The sequence below is a fragment of the Felis catus genome, chromosome B4, assembly GCF_018350175.1.
Source record: "Felis catus isolate Fca126 chromosome B4, F.catus_Fca126_mat1.0, whole genome shotgun sequence".
Classification (NCBI taxonomy): domain Eukaryota; kingdom Metazoa; phylum Chordata; class Mammalia; order Carnivora; family Felidae; genus Felis; species Felis catus.
This window is the reverse complement of record NC_058374.1, coordinates 111,466,678-111,487,295: the sequence shown is the minus strand read 5'-3', so window position 1 is coordinate 111,487,295 and position 20,618 is coordinate 111,466,678. Positions and strand designations below refer to the sequence as shown.

The 20,618-nt window shown below is 46.6% G+C and overlaps 1 protein-coding gene and 1 long non-coding RNA gene across 2 annotated transcripts in view; one reads left to right on the top strand and one right to left on the bottom strand.

Annotated features, from left to right (window-relative positions):
- LOC109501705 overlaps window positions 1-8,714 on the bottom strand; it is a 50,100-nt gene extending 41,386 nt beyond the window's left edge. Inside the window, exon 1 of the long non-coding RNA XR_002159939.2 lies at window positions 4,409-8,714. This is a non-coding gene — a long non-coding RNA (uncharacterized LOC109501705). The remainder of the gene's footprint in view (window positions 1-4,408) is intronic.
- Window positions 8,715-15,730: 7,016 nt separating this feature from the next.
- Window positions 15,731-20,320, top strand: DUSP6 (dual specificity phosphatase 6). The gene is made up of 3 exons (XM_003989097.6): window positions 15,731-16,598; window positions 17,243-17,680; window positions 18,784-20,320. Exons 1-3 carry the CDS (start codon window positions 16,199-16,201, stop codon window positions 19,089-19,091), a joined length of 1,146 nt encoding a protein of 381 aa, XP_003989146.1. The 5' UTR covers window positions 15,731-16,198; the 3' UTR covers window positions 19,092-20,320.
- The last annotated feature ends 298 nt before the right edge of the window (window positions 20,321-20,618 follow it).

Here is a 20,618-nt window from a genome sequence, read left to right as displayed (position 1 = left end):
TCAATAATAAAAGTCAGCTGATTAAGAATGAGTAAACTCAGTCCAGGAACCAATCTGAATAACCATAAAAAATATTTCATCAATCGTAAGTCTCATTAATAATAAAATTCCTACCCTTACAGTCGTTATGATTTGATGACTCATTTATCTGAAAGTCATTCATCTGAACCTTAACAAAAGCACGAATTCTTGAATCCTAAAAAGCTTTAAAATTGTACTTTCCACGATTTTAAACTACGACGTTACTAAACTAATTTTTGTGCCTCTCGAGGGTCCCCAGCCCCACCTGTTCTCTAACCTTTCACCTCTTCCTGAATGGACAGATTCCTGAGGATGTGATTCTGGTGAGACGGCATCTCACCTGCTGCAACCGGAGCCTCAGGGGCTCCAAGACCCAGATCTGTGCCGGCGAGGCCAATCCCCTCCCTGTCTTCCAGGCAGCTTCCAGGAAGCCTTGGGATTGTACCTTCCAACAGAGCCTTAGCAAGAGAGCTTTGCCTCAGGTTTTATTTTCTAGACAATTTTACTAAGACAATGATTTTTAAAAAATCACGTCATATCTTCTATCTGACCTCCTGCCTACAGTCTATTTTCTTCCCAATAAGAAATCTCCCGATGAATGGAGATCATAATCTCTACTAAGGTTAACTAGAGCTAAGGGTCTCTGGGTTGAGGATACGTTTCCTAAATCTCATCTAACTTTCCTGCGAGTTTTCTCTCACCTCAATAGGACTGGATAGAGAAGCTTCTGGCCACTTCCGTGTGGAGAACCGGGACAACAGAGAGTGGCTTTTCCTATATCCACCCTGCTATTTACAAACCTACTTCCTGATCTCCATCTTATCATCTCTGATGCTTTCTTCTACCTTCATTGTGTCCTTACCTCCCATTTCACTTCCAGCTGATTCCTGATATGTACTTGTGATAAAGCCAGTTCAAAGTAATATTCAAAATCCTCTTGATTCAGGATATTCTTTTTTTGTGTAAAATATGTATCTTTCAATCGGCAGCTAAAGAACATCAGCTGCCAAGAGCAATGTGCTATTTGGGGACTGTAAACAAGACACTTTGGTGTCACAAGTCTTTCCCAGACTGAGAAAGAGAAGTGAAGGGACTTTTTCACTTCTCTGTTTAATGGGTCAGATAGTCTCCTCTCAGGGAGGGAACCGGGGGGTGAGAATAAAAGCTTTTAGATATTTAGTTGGTATCACTCTTTCCTTTCTGCTTGGGCAGAAGGCAGGTCCTGTGAATGCTAGGAGAGTATATTAAGGTTGTTATTTTAATGGGTGAAAATTCCTTGGAAGGTTCGCATAGATAATAATGGCTGAGGCAGAGCTTAAAACAAACAACCCTTCTGGGATTAAAACAAAACAAAAACCAGGGCTCTTTGACCCAGAGCAATTCTAAGGAGTGAGAGCAGTTTTAATTACAAGATGAGATTTAGAATGAGTTGAGAAGGAAGAGTCAGACATCAATGAGTTTTGTATCAAAATGCTCTTTGGGCTTATCAAGTGCCTCTACGTGTTTTCTGTTTGAAAGTAACGATTCATTAATGGTATTTAAGTTCAGTGGCTACAATGACTTAATATTATGGTCGAAAGTAAGGTCTGAAAAATACAATAGGATTTTTTAATTTTACTTATTTATTTGGCAGTCAAAACTGGGTAGAGAATGTGATGAGTTCACAGGAAAGGCAATCCATACGGTTTTTAAACATACAAGACAGATGCTCTACCTTACTCTTAATAAGAGAGTTGCACATTAAGGTTACCAGGAGATGTTGATATCATCTATCAGATCGGCAAAATGTTCGCCAGCACGCTGTGTCAGCTAAGGTGTGGGGAAATACATTACTGGTGGGAATGCAAACCAGTATAATGGGGCGTTTGGGGGCTATCTATCAAAATTATAAATTCACATGCTCTGACCAAGCAATGCCACATTTAAGACTTCATACTGCAGATACACCTGTGTACAAAGGGGGTAAATGTGCAAAAGGTCATATTCATTGCAGTCACTGCTTGCAATAACAAAAAAGATTATGTGCAACCTCCATATCCATCAATAGGTAAGTTAGATAAACAACAACAACAACAACAACAACAACAACTATGTAACATGTGGAGACATTTGAACAGGAGCTTTCTTCTAACACATTCTGTAGTTCCAAGTCCCCTGACAGTAGCATACACATTGTTATTTTTTTCAAAATAGACTTTATTTTTTAGAACAGCTTTAGGTTTATAGCAAAACTGACCACGAAGTACAGAGATTTTTTTTTATAGATCCCCCGTCCCCACATATGCATAGCCTCCCCCACTACCCACATCCAGCACCATCATGGTACATTTATCATAACTGATGAACGTACATGGACACATCACTATCACCCAAAGTTCATACTTTACATAAGGGTTCACTCTTGATAGAGTACATTCTATGGATTTTGGCAAATGTATAATGACACGTATTCACCATTAGAGTATCACACAAGATAGCTTCCTAGCGGGGCGCCTGGGTGTCTCAGTTGGTTAAGCGTTCCACTTCAGCTCAGGTCATGATCTCACGGTTTGTGAGTTTGACCTGTGTTGGGCTCTGTTCTGACAGTTCAGAGCCTGGAGCCCGCTTCAGATTCTGCATCTCCCTCTCTCTCTGCCCCTCCTCTGCTCGTGCTCTCTCTCAAAAATGAACATTAAAAATTTTTTTAAAAAGAAGATAGTTTCATAGCCATAAAAATCCTTCGTATTCCACCAGTTCATCCCTGCCTCCCACTAACCTTGGGCAGTTACTTGATATTTTCAGTGTCTCCAAAGCTTTGCCCTTTCAAGAGCGTCATATAGTTGGAATCACAGAGTACGTAGCCTTTTCAGATAGGCTTCTTTCACTTAGCAATATGCACATAAGTTTCTTCCGTGTCCTTTCATAGCTTGATAGCTCATTTCTTTTTAGTGCTGAATAATATTCCATTGGACGAATCACAGTTTATCCCTTTACCAATTCAAGGACATCTTGATTGTTTCCAAGTTTGGGCAATTTTCAATGAAGCCGCTATAAACATCTGTGTGCAGGGTCTTGTGTGAACGGTTTGCAACTTCTTGGGCAAATACTAAGGAGCATATGAGTGCCGGATCATATGGTAAGAGTATGTTTAGTTCTGTAAGAAGTTGTCAAACTGTCTTCTAAAGTGATTATACCATTTTGCATTCCTACCAGCAGTGTATGAGAGTTCTTGTTGTTACGCATCCTCACAAGCCTTCGGTGTTGTCAGTGTTCCGGATTTGGGCCATTCTAATAGGTGTGCAGTGGTATCTCTTTGTTGATTCGGTCCGCATTTCCCTGAGGACATTGAGTGTGAAGTCTCTTTTCATATGCCATCTGCATATCTTCTTTGATGAGGTGTCCATTAAAGTCTTTGGCCGATTTTTTAATCAGGTTGTTCATTTTCTTGCTGTTGAGTTTCAAGAGTCCTTTGTATATGCTAGATAACAGTCCTTATCAGATGTGTCTTTTGCAAAAATTTTCTCCCAGTCTGTGGCTTGCACATTTTTTTTTTTTAAAGAAATGAATGTCACCTTTAAAGACTGAAGGGGCGCCTGGGTGGGTCAGTCAGTTGAACGTCAGACTTCAAGTCAGGTCATGATCTCACACTCATGGGTTCCAGCACCGCGTTGGGTTCTGTGCTGATAGCACAGAGCCTGGAGCCTTGCTTCAGATTCTGTCTCCCTCTCTCTCTGCCCCTCCCCCGCTCGCACTCTGTCTCTCTCTCTCTCTCTCTCTCTCTCTCTCTCTCAAAGTAAATAAACATAATAATAATTAAAGACTGAAGCAGAAGGGTGCCTAGGTGGCTCGGTCAGTTGAGCATCTGACTTTAGCCGAGGTCATGATCTCACGGTTTGTGAGTTTGAGCCCCACATTGGGCTCACTGCTGTAAGCACAGAGCACACTTCGGATGCTCTGTCTTCCTCTCCCTCTGCCCCTCCCCTGCTCTCTCTCTCTCTCTTTCAAAAAAAAAAAAAAACAATTTTAAAGACTGAAGCAGAAATTATCAAATGGCTACCCTATTAATAAATGGATAAATATTTATTACTTTCCCTTTATAACTGATTCTTTGTTACCAACGTAGCCATGTTTCTAGTTGTTTCCCGGAGCCCTTTGTAGTAAAGGAATCTAACGAGTAATGGACGAGTACCTGTAAATGCAGACGGCGATACTGTGATATTTTAACTGCCCTTAAAATATGATCCTATTTGTGTAAGGATTAAAAATTTTTGTTTCTCTGTAAGCTGTAGTGTCTCAATTTCTTTGTGACCAATTTTACCAGTAAGTTTTCCAAGAAGTACATGTTAAGAGAGAACAAACGAATTAGACTAATTTAGTGTACCAAATCAAGTGTTTCATTAGAACTTACCATTTATTACTTAGGTGAATGCACCTCAGAAAGCACCATATATCATCTTCTCTTTAGGTGGTCCTGACATGCCCCCTTACTATATCAGTCTGTAACCATGTAGTTGATCTATATAAAGACAAGTGCTGTGGATGGAAGAATGAACACGTCGGTCATCCAACATGACCGTCCCTTTGGATCTAGAACTTTGAATTGTCCTAAGAGCCTGCTGAATACTACGTTCGAGACATTCTCTCTTATGTCACAATCCCACCCTTAGCTTTGGGAGGGGAGAGGGTCCCCCATGTGACTTATCTTTTTATCCCTCAGAATATCTTGCACCGACTTAGCAGGTATATCGAGCATAGATTTGTTTAAGAGGTAGAAGACAAAGTGATTTGGGCAAAATTTATAGCATTTTCAGTCAGCAGTGCTTTCTGTGACACTTTTCCAAAGAGACGAGAGAGTTCGGATGTCGTCTGGGGCAGTGATTTGGAGATCTCATTGCGGGAAAGGGCCAGGGAGCAGATGGAAAAGGCATGACCAGGTGCCCATTGCTAAGAGGACAGACTCCAAGACCCAAGAAAGCGAGCACAACCTGAAAGCTCTTCACTTAAATGACCGCGTGTAACTCCTTCTGCGAGTGTCCGATGCTCCCCACCCCCGCTGCCACAACAGGAACGATAGAAGGAACACTCCTTACACTTTTGCTTGTAATGGGAAACGATGGAGCGACAGGCTTTCTTTACAAAATCTCACTTTTGCAACCAAGCATGTTGCAAGCATGGTAAGCACTGGAAACTTCTGCCGTGGCTTTTCTCTCCAGGGTGCACTTCTGATGCTTTCACTGGGCTTTCTGCTTTTCTGTGGGGCTGGGATTTTTATAATAAAAGTAAGAGGCAAAAGGCAGTTTCTCTCCTGGAGTGGAATTAAACCATTGGCATTTAGAATAACATTGCCCCCTCCTTCCTGGCTACAATTATAAGCATCTCACAGACCTCCCTATGTGAGGTAAGGTGAGTATTTTGTCATCTTCTATTAATAGGGAGGGATTCTGAGTCATGGAGGCCTAAGTGATTTTTCTAGCCCCAGAAATAAAAGGAATAAAACGACGCAAGATGATGAGCACGTTATTTTAAGAACAGGATGATTTGGGTGGCATAGCATCATTTTCCTGGACAGTTGCAACTGCTTCCTAATTGGTTTTCCTGCCCCTGGTTTTCCTCTCCCCTGCAATCTACTCACCTCTTTGTTATTAGAATCATATTCTGAAATCATGTCACACCCTCGTATAAATATCTCTGATGACTTCTCACCGCCTAATGAAAAATTCCAAACTCCTTAGCATGGCATCCAAAGCCCATTTCCATCTGGCTTTACACTATCTTTCTTATGTTCTTTGCTGCTCTGCACCCTCTGTACTGTTGTCATGCATGGCCATGGCTCCAAGGTGGCCATGCCACCTGTCTCTCTGGCCTAGAGTGCCTTTCTTCTCTTGTCCCTCTGGGATGAGGGAGAGGGGAAATCTGCATATCCAGATATTGTTTTCTCTGGGATACTTTGCAACACTCAAGGCCCAGGAACCATTTCCTCCTCTTGCTTTCTTTCTGTTGCAATGATCGTTTTAACTGTTACATTCTAGCTACCTGGACATGAGTCTATTCTACCCAGTCCAATCTACTTTTTGTGGACAGCAGGGTCTGAATCTGACTGATCTCCACACACCCCAGCGATCATTTCAGTTCGACACACAATGGGTGCTCCCTGCGCTTGATGCCATTTTCAAGAAAAACCTTCCTTCGGGCAAATCCACAGGCAGTTTTGGGTACAGTTTCAGGGCTCGTGAAAAGAAATCAGAGTGAGTGCCAGTTCAAGAATGGAGCTTTCAGGGCACCTGGATGGCTCAGTCGGTTAAGCGTCGGACTTCGGCTCAGGTCACGATCTCACAGTTCGTGGGTTCGAGACCCACGTCAGCTGTGCTGACAGCTCAGAGCCTAGAGCCTGCTTTGGATTCTGTGTCTCCCTCTCTCTCTACCCCTCCCCTGCTCGAGCTCTGTCTCTCTCTGTTTCAAAAATAAATAAACATTCAAAAAAAAAAAAAGAATAGAGCTTTCAAGGACAAGCAGGTTAGTTATGTTTAACATTGCATTCTTCTGTTATGAAGTTCTGATGTTTGTGGGTACAGTGTACTATTTGATTCCAGGTAACCACCCAAAACATTTCCATACTTCCTGACTAGAGCTGATGGGTGAGGAGCCTGGCTGGCTGGGATATCATTCGGAGCTTTCCAAAGTCTGGCCCACTTGTGTGAGCCACTCCTGGCTGCTGGATTACAAAACACTTGCCTGGGCCCTGCTCTAGACATTCTGAATCAGGGTCCTTAAGTGAGAGGCCAGGCTGTGGACCACGAGCAAGTACCTCCAAGGTGTTTCTAAACATTTGAGACCCACTGGTCTGGCTGGGAGCCTCCCCCTAGGCAAGGAGATTTGGGGGGGATAGGTGTTGTAAGTGAGTCGTTCTCACTGCAGGTTGCATATGAGAATTCTCTGGGGGATTTTTGAGACCCCGGGACCCCCTTTATATCATTTAAATCAGAATTACTGGAGATGGGACTTGGGCCCCTGTGTTTTTTGAAACCTTTGCTTCTGAACCAGGTTGGGGATAGAATAAATGCCAGAATCTTTGGACAAAAATCATACGTGTCTAGTGGTTAGAGCTCCTGTTTACATGACACTTCTCACCGCACTCAACCTCACTCTCGCTAGAAAAGTAAATCTCATACCAAATGTAACAAGTAAAAAAAATACATGTTTTAATAGGTAAGTGCGGTTATGCAAACTGTGTGTGGCTGAGGAAAGGTCTTTCTCTCTACCCTCAGTGCTTTGAGTAACAGCACCTTGCACGAATAGGCCATCCTAAAGGAAAGGCAGCAATGTTCAATATCAAAACCAGTGGGTTTTAATCTTGTGGGGGCAAGATGCTAGGTAAAGTGGGGGGGGGGGGTCACATGGCCCAGGGCCGGAGGCTACATGGTTATACACGTAGGTGGGCTACGAGATCGGGGGTCCTATCACACTTCCTCTGACAATCACTAATTTCAGCAGTAGAAATATATATATTTTTAGAAATAAACATTTCTTACTACAAACTAAAACAGACAAACAAAAAAAGGGGTGCTTGGGTAGCTCAGTCGGTTGGTTAAGTGTCTAACTTGATTTCGGCTCAGGTCACGATCTCACGGCTTATGAGGTCGAGCCCTGAGTTGGCTCTGTGCTGACAGAGCAGAACTGCTTGGGATTCTCCAAACAAACAAACAAACAAACAATAAATAAATAATGAGTCTTTTTCCCTGGGAACTGCTTAGGCAAAAGATCGAGGAGAGGAAAGGTGGGAAGAGGGGGGCATAACCTACCAAGCATTTAGACTTTTGGCGTTTGGGTAAAGAATCTGAAAGTTTTGGTGGGTCCAGAAAAACGTGATGGGAATTCACCAAAAGATGCACCCTTGTCAGATGTTTAACAAAAATAGCCTTGGAATCATACATGTGCAAAAATCACTACAGAAACTGTGCTAAGCAACTGGTCTGTTTACTTAGGGCTGGGGGGGGGGGGGTTCTATATTGTGTCCTCCAGCACAGCACCCTTACCCCACAAATGGAAGATTCCTTTCCATTCCACAGGACACTGGCTCTCATACCTGGCTCTGCCTCATCCCCTTTTTCTACCCCATACGAAAATCTCCTCCTGGCAGGAAGTCAGTGGAAAGAAGGAACTTCTCATTAGATGAGGTTTCTTAGATGCAAGGAGGTCTTAAAAAGTTGAGGACCCATGACACAAATGGGTGCTCCCATTAGAGACTGCAAACCCAGGTCGCTGAGAGATGGTGGTTACATTGCTTGGGCCGGTAACCTCCCAATTGCCCTCTTGCAGAACACGCAGTCAACAGGACTGGCCTGAGCCGGCAGCGCCGGGGGGTGGGGAGAACATGCTGCCCTGCGGCAGGCAAGTCCGAGACTGCTGGGCAGTCCCTCTGAGGCCAGCAGCAACCTCAGTGTCACCAATTTACCAGAAACTGTGATCTCCAGGCTGCTGAGAGGTAAAGCAATTGACTTTCCGAAATTTTTTTCAAAATCTTGTATGGATAGTTTCTATTCCTGAGAACAAACGGACACTGTCGTGTTTTCCACTATATAATCCCCTTTCAGCAAGGTCAATAAACATTTATTAAGAACTGTGTGTTGAGGGCGCCTGGGTGGCTCAGTTGGTTAAGCAACCGAATTCGGCTCAGGTCATGATCTCGCGGTTTGTGAGTTTGAGCTCTGCATTGGGCTCACTGCTGTCAGCACTGAGTCCCCTTCAGATCCTCTGTCCCCCTCTCTCTCTAAAAGAAAAAAAAAAAAAGAACTGTATGTGTGTGCGTGTTAATAATAAAAACAGGTGGGGCACCTGGGTGGCGCAGTCGGTTAAGCGTCCGACTTCGGCCAGGTCACGATCTCGCCGTCCGTGAGTTCGAGCCCCACGTCAGGCTCTGGGCTGATGGCTCAGAGCCTGGAGCCTGTTTCCGATTCTGTGTCTCCCTCTCTCTCTGCCCCTCCCCCGTTCATGCTCTGTCTCTCTCTGTCCCAAAAATAAATAAACGTTGAAAAAAATTATAAAAATAATAAAAACAGGTAACTGTCAATGAATTATTACTGTTTCAGGACTGTTCCTACCCCTTTACAAAGAGAAGTCATTCATTACAATAGCCCTGTAATATAGTATCCCCATTTTACAGATGAGGACACTGAGGCATAGGGAGATTATGTGATCTCCCCCAGAGTCTCATGATTAGAAAATTTGTGAGTCAGGATTAGAATCCAGGTTGGTCTCAGACCAACCCCAGTCCTGGAGTCAATCCAGAACTCCCAGTCTTGACAAGCAAAATAAAATTTAACAAGTTATATAGAAGTTGCCGTTTTATAACAGGTTGAATTCACAACAGTCTGCATGGAGTCATGCTTTAGAGCTATACCTATCAAGTAGGGAGCAAAACATACCTACTGGACAAGCTTCCAAGGGACTGAGGTACAAGTTTGGATTCTTGTGTAATTACCTGACATTTGAGTCCAGCCTTCCCCACTATAAAACTGGAGTAACGGTGTATCTGCTTGGCAAACGTATCACGGAAGCAGTTAGACTTAATTTAACATCTATAAGGCTGGATGTAGAAGAGATTGTAGCCCTTATGTTGTCGTTGTGTTTTTCGCAATATACCCAAATATAACTTTTGTAATTAACCCCTCAAATGGCCGAAAGCAGTGTTGCTTACACTGGAGTTTGGAGGCCCCTGGGGTTCCCTCAATGTATTCTGGGTGATCTGCAAGTTCTTAAGTTTAATCGATGAAGCTAAAGCGTGCCTTGCTTGTCTTGTGGACACACATAATCATTTCTACTGATCGCTGAGGCAAAAGGGCTGAGAGGAAATAGCACCTACTTAGAATAATAATTAGTTCTCTTACCCAACAGTTATTTGTATTGTTCACACCTGCATAAATAAAGGAACACAAGATGAGGAGAAAAGTCGCCAGAGGAGCCAAGGCCCACACAAGGAGGCACAAGGCAAATGTTCTGCGTGTAGCTGCAGCATGGCTAATGCCCAGGAAGCATCAATGATGCTTCATGACATGACTGGGGAGCTTCTGGCAAGACATAGTCCCTTGCCTCCCCCGAAGGCAAAGCCTAATTTCCCACTAAGGATATTGCTGGGCTTTGGAAATAGTACAATGGGAAGCAAGGCATCATCGTCCTTTTCCAAACAACGACAGTAACAAAAAACAGCGAGTGTGCTTAGCTGTCCTCAGAGATGCCAACTTCCTGATGACTTCTTACATACACATTTACATATGCTTTTGTAGTTCTTACGTTCTGAAATAAAGGATACGAGGGAGGAATCAATGAATGTATGCAACTGGAAGGAAAGGGACGAATGCATCTGAAAGAAGAAATCAACATTTTATCTTTCAACGAATTTCCTTACTAGACTGTCTAGCTTCGGAAGAATATTCTAGATCCCGTCTCTATGGGATCCTGAATGTCTATTAATGTACATTCCACAGGGCGATGGGAAACAAAAACACAAGAGAGCCGATGAAGACCGTAATTTTTCAGAACTTAGCCTGACTGAGGCCAAGGTCTGACTTCACAATGGTTCATAGTTTCCTTTGGGTCATGTCATTCTGGCAAGGTGCAAAAGTCCATCTCCTTTCTAGGAAAGCTCCAACCACTCCCTGGATGTGACTGTAGACGTGTAATTCTGGCACTGCTGCTCCCTACCTACCTGTTAGCTGCTGTCTAACCTAGCTTGCCTTTCTCCCCACCTCCACGTTGTTTGGGAAAATCATTAGCCTGTGCTTAATAAGACCCTTCAGCAACTCATCAAGGGGCAGGCTGTTTGACTGCAAGCCAGGATCAGCAGTCGTGGTATTTTAATTTGGGGCTCATACTTGAAACTCCTTTTGGCTTTCCCTACGCACGGCCTATCAGTGTGCAGAATGTGTGTTTCCTATTGTCAGGCCTGTGGGCCTCTTGTGTTCCACAGTTCCTGCTGTTCAGACAGAACTTGCTGTCTTTGTGAGGCACCTGTCAGGAGAGTTCAGCTCGAGTTTTGTGAACCCCATATGCCCTTTCAATCAGGTCTGTGTCAAACACATTTCTCAACTGCAGAGAAATTCTGTTCTGAGGCTTAGCTGTTCAGAAAGCCACTGGCTGTCACTTTGAGGGCCTCCTTGGGACTTCTAAAAGTGAATCTTGAATATGCCACAAGACTACATTTTAAGTCAGACCTTCCAAAACACTCTCATTGACGGAAAACTGAACTTATTTTCACACGATGTGTTAATAAATATTGTATTCACAGAGAGATTACTTCAAGAAGATTAAAAGTCATGCTAACTCTTCTGGGTCTAGTAAATTGCAAGTGTCCTCAAACACAGGAAAATGTCTGCAAAGTTGGAATGCTTCTCCAATAGGCAAGCAAGCATTCATAAACAAAAGACTTACTTTCAAGGGGCTTTCCAGGGGAAACACTTGATGAAAAAATTCAAGCGGGAGTGCTTGGTGCATTCACACAAATACATACACACACAGAGAAATTAGGACATGTAACATTGCTTCTGTGCACTTCTGAGGGGTAAGGCGAGACCTGCTTCATGCTCCAATCTGGAAACACCGTTTTCTGCATATGAATGATACCCTCAGCAGGGAACTGGGGCCTCCGGAAATGAGAAAGCCTGTGGTTCTTCCTGATGCTAGAATTCTTCTGAGAGCCTTTTTCCTGAGAGCCTGGGCAACAGGGCCAGGATGATGAGGATCAAGGCAAGATCACCAGCAACGGGGAGTCAACTTTCTGCAGGAACGAGGCAGTGAGTTTTAAAAACATCATCTTTTGAATACTCACTTTGTGCCCTACACTTTTTGGGTGTCTCTAATCCTCCTAGGGCCGTAACGAACGAATGTATAACTATTCCTAATTTTACACACTACTGAATTCCCTTGTTTTTCTCCACAGCACTTTCACTTTCTAACATACTGTAGAATTCTTTTCTTTATTGTCTGTCTTCAACAGAACATAAGCTTGGAGTGGGGGAAGGGTAGGTATTCTTGCCCACTTTATTCCCTGATTCCCTGGAGCCCAGAATAAAGGAGTGAATGAGTGAATAAACAAATGAATGAACGAATGAATGGAGGCCAGTGAGGCTAAGTGACTTTTTCCTATCAAACTACTAGTGAGTAACAGAGCTAAGGTTTGAACCCAGGCCCACGTGCAGTGCTGACACACTAGATTAGTAATGGCAGTTGTCAGGATTAGAATCTAAGACAAATTCGGAGGAAGAAAGATATGCAGCATTTAGTGCACGGCTGACTAATGAAGAGGTGTGTGCAAAGAAGATAACCAGATATAAAACGGCAGGGAAATAAGTCTAACTTTTGATCTTTGACATTGATGGGGAGGGTGCAACAGACTATGTGAAGCTGAAAAGGCCTGGTGGTCAAAATTCAAAACGTAGAACTCAATCCTTCAAATTTTGGCAGGGAACAGCGCAGTGCGTGGTTTCCATCATACCCTATAAGACGCATATGTGCTAATCCTTAATGGTCTGACCTCAAATCCTGACCCCACTGTTTGTTACTATGTGACCTCGTGCAAATTCCTTAAGCGCCGTGAATGGGGATGATTTTCATGGGGTTTTCTGGAAACTGACCAAAATCATGCATGTAAACACAGAAATCAAAACCAAGCCTTCCACGTAGTAAATGTGCAATCTACATGTTGTTTCTATTTTATCATTTTGGTGTGGCTGGAGAAGAGGGTGTTTAATAGGGGACCAGTTAGGCAGAAGTTAGAAAGGTAGCGGGGTACTTTGTGTTAGCCATCTTAAAGGATTTTGACACTGGTCTGTAACAGCACCTGCTTTGTTTGACAGCTGAATTGGGATGGATTAAACTGCCTGGGGCATTCCTCAGAGGGCTTTTCTGTAGACTGCCAAGCTCCAGGCGGGCTGTTAGGCAGGCCTCAAAGGGCATCTGGATGAAAAGGACTCAGACCATTGTGCAGGCTGGGAATTAAGAGCGATAAAAACATCAGCAGCCAATAGCACATCACCATCATGCTAGGAAGCTTCACCCATTTAACCATCTCAGAGAACCTATGAAATGGATATTTTTATTATCTTCATTATGCCACATGGAAGATGAGGTTTACAAATGATTACTTAACCAAGGCCACACGTTTAGGAAGTGATCGGGGCACAATTTCAACCCTGGCCACCACGCTTCAAAGACCCTTTACGCCCCTCTTCTTAGAACCGAGTGGCCCGAATGGCATTTTCTAGAAAGTGCTGAGAAGAACTGACATTCCGTTGACGTAAGCATAGGTCAAACTAAGCGTCTCTGTCTTCAGGTTTGAGAAGTGTTGCGGTTATCCTCCCAAATTCATGCCCAGGTAGTGCACTTCTACAATAGCGAAGTAACAACCGACTTCCCTCCCTGTCTCTTCTGTTGGAGATCCCAGGCTGAAAGATTTTACCCTTCGCAGTTCTACTGCAGAGCGTCTTGCCTCGCCCCCAGGACCCAGTGACTGGAACGTCTTGGGGTGGGAAGGCCTGTAACAGGTGGGGGTGGATCGGAGGCTTCAACTCCAGCGCAGGCCTCCTCCAGTTGGAACTAGATGATACCCAGTGAGATATGGGAATTTTGTTCCAAGGGATGCCCAAAAAAGGCGCGGGGAGAGCGCGCGGCAACCCCCACCTTCGTTGAACACGCTCCTCCAGGGGCGGCCTGCTTGCAGCACAGCTCCAAAATTGGCAACCTGGGCCTCGCAGCCGCCTTTTTTTAGCCTACATTCCCCAAACCAAGGAAGAGGCGGGTGACTAAAAATGCAAATCGGAGCCGGGGCGTCAGCAGGCAGGCCCGTGGGTGCGGGGCGTCTGGCTGGGGGAGACCCCGCGACCTCAGGTGCCCTCCGCTATACTCGCGGTGGGCGCCGGGAGGGGCACTTGGGGAGACACGCTCCCCTTCCAACCACTGCCCCCGCTTCCGCCTCCCGGGCGGCGGCGGGACTATGCGCGGCCTCTTTTCCGCCGGGGGTTAGGGAGGGGAGGCCGGATTAGGGCCCGCGCTTTCCGGCCGCGGGCCCCCCTGCCCCCAGCGCCCGGCCGGCGGTACACAGGTGGTTTTCCGCTCGGGAGGGGCAGGCCGCGGCACTTTTATATAACAATAGAGCTCTGCGCGCGGGGTCTGCGCCTCCTCGCCGCCGCGGCCCCCACCCGGCCACGCCTCCATCCGGCCCCCGGCCGGCCCGCCCTGCTCCCCGGCGCCGCGGCAGAAAGCAGCGAGCCCGCCTGGCCGGCACTTCCTCAGTTACCTGCTGGCCCTGCAGAGCGGCCGAGACGTTCCCTGCGACTCCCAGCCCTCCGTGGAGCAAGGGGTCCCGGCAGGCACTCCTCCTCGCCTCTTACCCACCCCAGGCCGCGTCGGAACCCCAGAGGCCCGCTTTCGGCCCCCCACCCGACCTCAGGGTAGCCCAACGCCCAGCGCAGCTGAGCCAGGAGGCGGGGGCGACCGGGTGCTGGCCAGGAGCGCAGCGCGCAGGCGCAGCTGGTGCTCGCTCGTGCCCTGCGACCCGCAGTGGAGGGGGTTGTCAGGGTGAGACCGAAGGCTCCCCTCTGACAGGCCTCTCTAGTCTACCGTAGCTGATCGCGGAGCCTGCGCGGGCCCCCGCAGGCCTTGCGGTAGGACTTCCCCACGACACGCCGCTGGTGGGGACAGCCCGCCCGGCTCCGCGCGCCCAGAATGCACCTAGACCCGGCAACCGCGCCAGACCGGCTCCTCCGTCGGAAGCCGAGCTAGCTGCCCAGTAATGATTAACGAGCGCAACCCCCCAGCGCGCGGTGGGTGACCGCAGGAAGGCGGGGGGGGGGGGGGGTAGGGCTTGGATCCCCGGAACAATGGCTCATAACGCCCCAGGCCGCTGGAGGGGAATAAAAGCATCGAACTGTCCAACCAGTTTGTTTCTGCAGGCTCCACTGTTTAAAAACAAAATTAATTTAAACGCTATTAAAAACAAACAAAAAACCCCCCATCAACCTTCCTTCCTATTATCTGGACAACCAGGCACTTGTTTGTTTGCTTGCTTGCTTGAAAATGTTCCAACAAAATCCTAGTTTGTTTCGAAAGATGTTGGATTAGCATTTAACACCTCATCGGTCACTAAAGCCCAGGCAGTTCACCAGCCCCAACACAGCCTCAGCTAAAAGAACATCAGAGCAAACAGAGCTGGGCTTTTTAAACTGGCAAACAAATGCCACACACCGCCTAAAGAAGGGCGGAGGAGGGGGGTTCAGGCGAAACTCCTGTCCAAATGAGTTTAAAGGGAATAGAAGGAAAAAAAAGCACAAGTTTTCTTAAAGCTAGCTTGCGAACACAGGCGTCACGAACAAGGGCTTTTGTGCCTGCTAATTGCACCATTTGTGCGCAAAAGTTCCGACGCGAAGTGTGAACTCTCAACAGAAGGAAACATGAGACAACTGAAGTGCCCTGGTTTATGTGCCCCGCTCCTCCTCCGCCGCCGCCTCCTCTTCTTTCTCCTTCCTCCCGCCGAGCCCGCTGTTGCAGCTTGTTTGCACTGGGGCTTATCCGGAGCGGAAATTCCTTTCCGTTTTTGTGAATGACAAACTCATTAACAATTCATCAACACAACCTGTTCCAGCCGGCCCGTCCCCACGGCAACAGCCCCTTCCGCAGCGCGCTCATTGGCTGGCCGGGAGAATGTATCCATTGAGACGCTCGCTGTTTGTATCCATTGAGGAGCTGCCTCGCGCAGGGGGTGTGCGAGGGTTGAGTCCAAGGGAGAGTGAGCAAATCGAGGTTTGAATAATCCGAGGAGAAAGACGCCTGGGCGGATTTGAGGTGCAGCCTTGAAGGGAGGGATTAGGAGCCGCTGGACTTTTTTTTTTTTTTTTTTTTTCCCCTCCCCTCTTAGTAGCAGGGAGTCCGAATTAATTGGATTTCATTCACTGGGGAGGAACAAAACTGTCTGGGCAGCTTCATTCAAAGAGATTCATTGACACCAAGAGCGAGCGGCTGCAGCGGGGTGCAGCGGGAACCGCCGGCTTCACTTCTGTCTCGCTTTCCCCAACCGCTAACACGGTCTGGGAAGGACGAGGTGGAATCAAACCCCGCTCAGAGAGCGGCAGCTTCGCGCAGCGCGCTCGGCCTATGCCTGCCCCGAGGGGCGTCTGGTAGGCACCCCGCCCTCTCCGGTAGCTCGACCCCCATGATAGATACGCTCAGACCCGTGCCCTTCGCGTCGGAAATGGCGATCAGCAAGACCGTGGCGTGGCTCAACGAGCAGTTGGAGCTGGGCAACGAGCGGCTGCTGCTGATGGACTGCCGGCCGCAGGAGCTGTATGAGTCGTCGCACATCGAGTCAGCCATCAACGTGGCCATCCCGGGCATCATGCTGCGGCGCCTGCAAAAGGGCAACCTGCCGGTGCGCGCGCTCTTCACCCGTGGCGAGGACCGGGACCGCTTCACCCGGCGCTGCGGCACCGACACCGTGGTGCTTTACGACGAGAGTAGCAGCGACTGGAACGAGAACACCGGCGGCGAGTCGGTGCTTGGATTGCTGCTCAAGAAGCTCAAGGACGAGGGCTGCCGGGCGTTCTACCTGGAAGGTACGCGCCGGGGGAGCCCCGCGCGCGGGGCCGGGCGGGGGTCGCGGGGCTGTGCGCTGCGGGCAGGGCACGAGGACTGCAAGTGGCCCTGCTGCGCTTGACTGGCGCTTCTGAGTCGCGCCGCGGGGTCGGGGGACAGCCGCCAGCTACCGGCTGCGAACCTCGAGCGTCCCGCACTCGCGAGCAGGCTGGCGCAGAATCCACCAGCTTCCGGCCACAGGCACGGGTTGTTTCTTTCTAACGATTCCTCCTGTCTACCGGGAGTCTCCTCCACCTGTCCCTGCTTTCTATCGTTCGATCTTGAATCGAGATTTGCAGGACAGGAGAGGTCATGGGGTGTGTGTGTGTGTGTGTGTGTGTGTGTGTGTGTGTGTGTGCAGATCGCACCTCCTGGTCCCTCAAAATATTTTTAAAAGTTGCCCTTTTATGCATCTCTGGGTTTAAAGAAGGGTTTCCAGGGAAGGCGGGCCTGTTCGTTCCACTCCCGAGGGTACACATTTAAGTGTCTTTCTGTTACAGTTGGGTCTGTGTGTAGGGGGTTCGTAGGGTGCTGGGGTGTTTCCTGCGCCCGGCCGCGGCTCTCACTAGCTGTGAAAACTACTACGGGATCTCAGGTTACACTATTGCCTTTCTCGTCCTGGCAGGTGGCTTCAGTAAGTTCCAAGCCGAGTTCGCCCTGCACTGCGAGACGAATCTAGACGGCTCATGTAGCAGCAGCTCGCCACCGTTGCCAGTGCTGGGGCTCGGGGGCCTGCGGATCAGCTCTGACTCCTCCTCGGACATTGAGTCTGACCTTGACCGAGACCCCAATAGTGCAACGGACTCGGATGGCAGCCCGCTGTCCAACAGCCAGCCTTCTTTCCCCGTGGAGATCTTGCCCTTCCTCTATTTGGGCTGTGCCAAGGACTCCACCAACCTGGACGTGTTGGAGGAGTTCGGCATCAAGTACATCTTGAACGTCACCCCCAATTTGCCGAATCTCTTTGAGAACGCAGGAGAGTTTAAATACAAGCAGATCCCCATCTCGGATCACTGGAGTCAAAACCTGTCCCAGTTTTTCCCTGAGGCCATTTCTTTCATAGGTGAGACTAATTAAGAGTCCTTCCTCAGACTTTTAAATGCAAAATTCCTAGCCATTCATAGAACTTAAGCTGTTAACCTTTCTTGCTGCCTGTTAGCATGTCTGATTGCAGGTCTCTAATGTTACAAGCAGGGAATTCTGGTTTATCTTCTTGCTGAAAGAAAGAAAAAGTGCCTTTTGACATGGCTGCAGACCACAGGTGTCTTTGAAATGGTGCTTTCTGCCACTTTGAATTCAGTCATTTGAGAGCGGGCTGTGTATTATCGGGCAACAGAATTTTCTCACAGTCTTTGGACTCGGAGAAGGCTAGCTAGAAGTCCTCCCCATTGACAGGAATTTTAGCACTGCTTTATAATTTTAAAAGATCTGAGAGTTATTTTAGGACATCAGGTTAGTTGTTGGAAAGCCCTATGAATGCTAGATGTTGTAATTCAGTTGAATGTTACTGTGATACGGGTTCACAGTGAGACAGTGAGGGTAACCTGAGCCCAGCAGGAAGGACTGTGGGCTGGAAGCCTGGAGAAGCGAATCTCCAGGCATTGTAATGCATTTCCTATTACAAAGGAACTCATTTTCAGGCCATGTCGACATCCTGTTCCTCCTAATGGGCTGTCCCCTGTGACTTCCCTCTCTCTTTTAAAATGCCTGAATACCTCCATTGTTAGCTGCACAACAGTTGGAGAATAATTTAATAGACCCTTGCAGTCTGCTTGTCTGTATAAAAGGCATTCAAGACCATATTGCAGGGTTTCTGGTATTCACATGCTGAGGCAAAGAATGCACACATTAAGGATTTTTTGTTGTTGTTGTTGGCAGAAACTTAATACAAAAGCTCCCTTTTCAGAAAATATCTGAAATATGTAATTGTGCCCAGTGTACATGTTTTATCTCAATGATACATTTTCTGCTGCCTGCAGGGTCCAGCTGCCACACACGATTCTTTTTTCTTTCTTTCTTTTTCTTTCTTTCTTTCTTTCTTTCTTTCTTTCTTTCTTTCTTTCTTTCTTTTCTTTGTCTTTTCTTTTAACTCAGTTTTTAGGCTAATCATTCACAAAGCGTGGTTTTCGGTCTACTGAAAGCTTGCCTTTCTTTTTGTGTTTACAGATGAAGCCCGGGGCAAAAACTGTGGCGTCTTGGTGCATTGCCTGGCTGGCATCAGCCGTTCGGTCACTGTAACTGTGGCTTATCTTATGCAGAAGCTCAATCTGTCAATGAACGATGCTTATGACATTGTCAAGATGAAGAAATCCAACATCTCGCCCAACTTCAACTTCATGGGCCAGCTGCTGGACTTCGAGAGGACGCTTGGACTCAGCAGCCCCTGTGACAATCGGGCCCCCACGCAGCAGCTCTATTTCACCACCCCCTCCAACCAGAACGTCTACCAGGCGGGCTCCCTGCAATCCACGTGAGAGGCCCCACACGCCTCACCGGATGTGTCCGTTCCTTTAGCCGTTTCTCTTGGCAGCATCAGCTGGGCTGCTTTCTTTGTACACGGCCGCAGGTGTCAGAATGACACCAGTTGTCTGTATTAGACGAGGTTCCCACGTGTGGAATTGGTTATTACCATGGGAGAGATTTGCTCCATTCTTGTCGGAAGAACAGAACATGCTGTATAGATACGGGCCATAGGTTCGCTCCACGCCCGTGTGTACAGCCTACCCAGGCAGGGACTGGAATTCTAGGGTCGCCAGGTATATAGGGTAGGACCAAATGGTAGGGGAGGAGCATGTGTTTAGGGCCTCGTATGACTGTTTCTTTTTGCGCCTGGAACTGATTACATACTGTCTTCAGTGAAGACGGATTCAATTTTGCATATAGAGGAGCCAAAGAGAGGTTTCAGCTCTGTATTTGTAGTATCAGTTTGCAAAAAAATATAAAAAATAAAATAAATAAATAAATAAAGGTAATAATAAAGAAAACAAATCTGATACTCCATTTGATTATTGTAAATATTTGATCTTAAATCACTTGACCGTGTTTGTTTGAATTGTGTTTGTTTTTTCTTTGATGGGTTTAAAAGAAATCATCCAAAGGGAGAGCAGTACGCCACTTTTTAAAACAGAAAAACCAGAAATGTTTGCTCTTTTCTAATCCAAAGGGTATATTTGCAGCATGCTCGACTTCACCAACTCTGAATCATGTTTTCATGGACACTGTTCTCACTGAGACCTTGTTATGGTGCAGCCTTTACTCTCTTTCATATATCTTCCTTGTGATTTTTTTCCCCTTCTTAATGTAGTTTGACTATGCCTTACCTTTGTAAATATTTTGGCTTGTGTTGTCTCAAAGGGGATATCTTGGAAAGACACCAAAATCATGGGCTCACTTTTTTTTTTTTTTTTAAAACTTCAGCTGTGCTAAACAGTATATTACCTCTGTACAAAATTCTTCAGGGAGTGTCACCTCAAATGCAATACTTTGGGTTGGTTTCTTTCCTTTTTTTAAAAAAAAAAATTTGTATAAAACTGGAAGTGTGTGTGTGAGCTTGGGTACCCGGTTGATAGGTGAAGTGCATATGATTGTGGAAAGGGAGAGTCAAGTTGCCCCATTATGTTCATGGTGTAAAGTTTTGAGCTGAAATTTATTATAAGAATGTAAAACCTTAAATTATTAATAAATGACTATTTTGGCTATTGAATGTGTATTTTTTTTTTTTAAATCTCTCTTTAATTGTACCTACCTGTGAAGTGATACTTTTAAGGAATTTTTCAGCGGGGAAGTGAAATTGGCTTGTAAAGTACTACAGGAACAGCAGGGCAAAGTTCCCATCGCCTAAGCAATCCCAGGAATGTTTTTCAGGTGTAGTTTATGACATTAACCGCTTGCTTCAAATAAAGATGACATCATAGAATGAACTGGCTGTATGATGTGTTCCGACAACACTTTATGAATACAACTCTGGCTCATTTAAGAAAATAGGGATGCCCTTGAAGGAA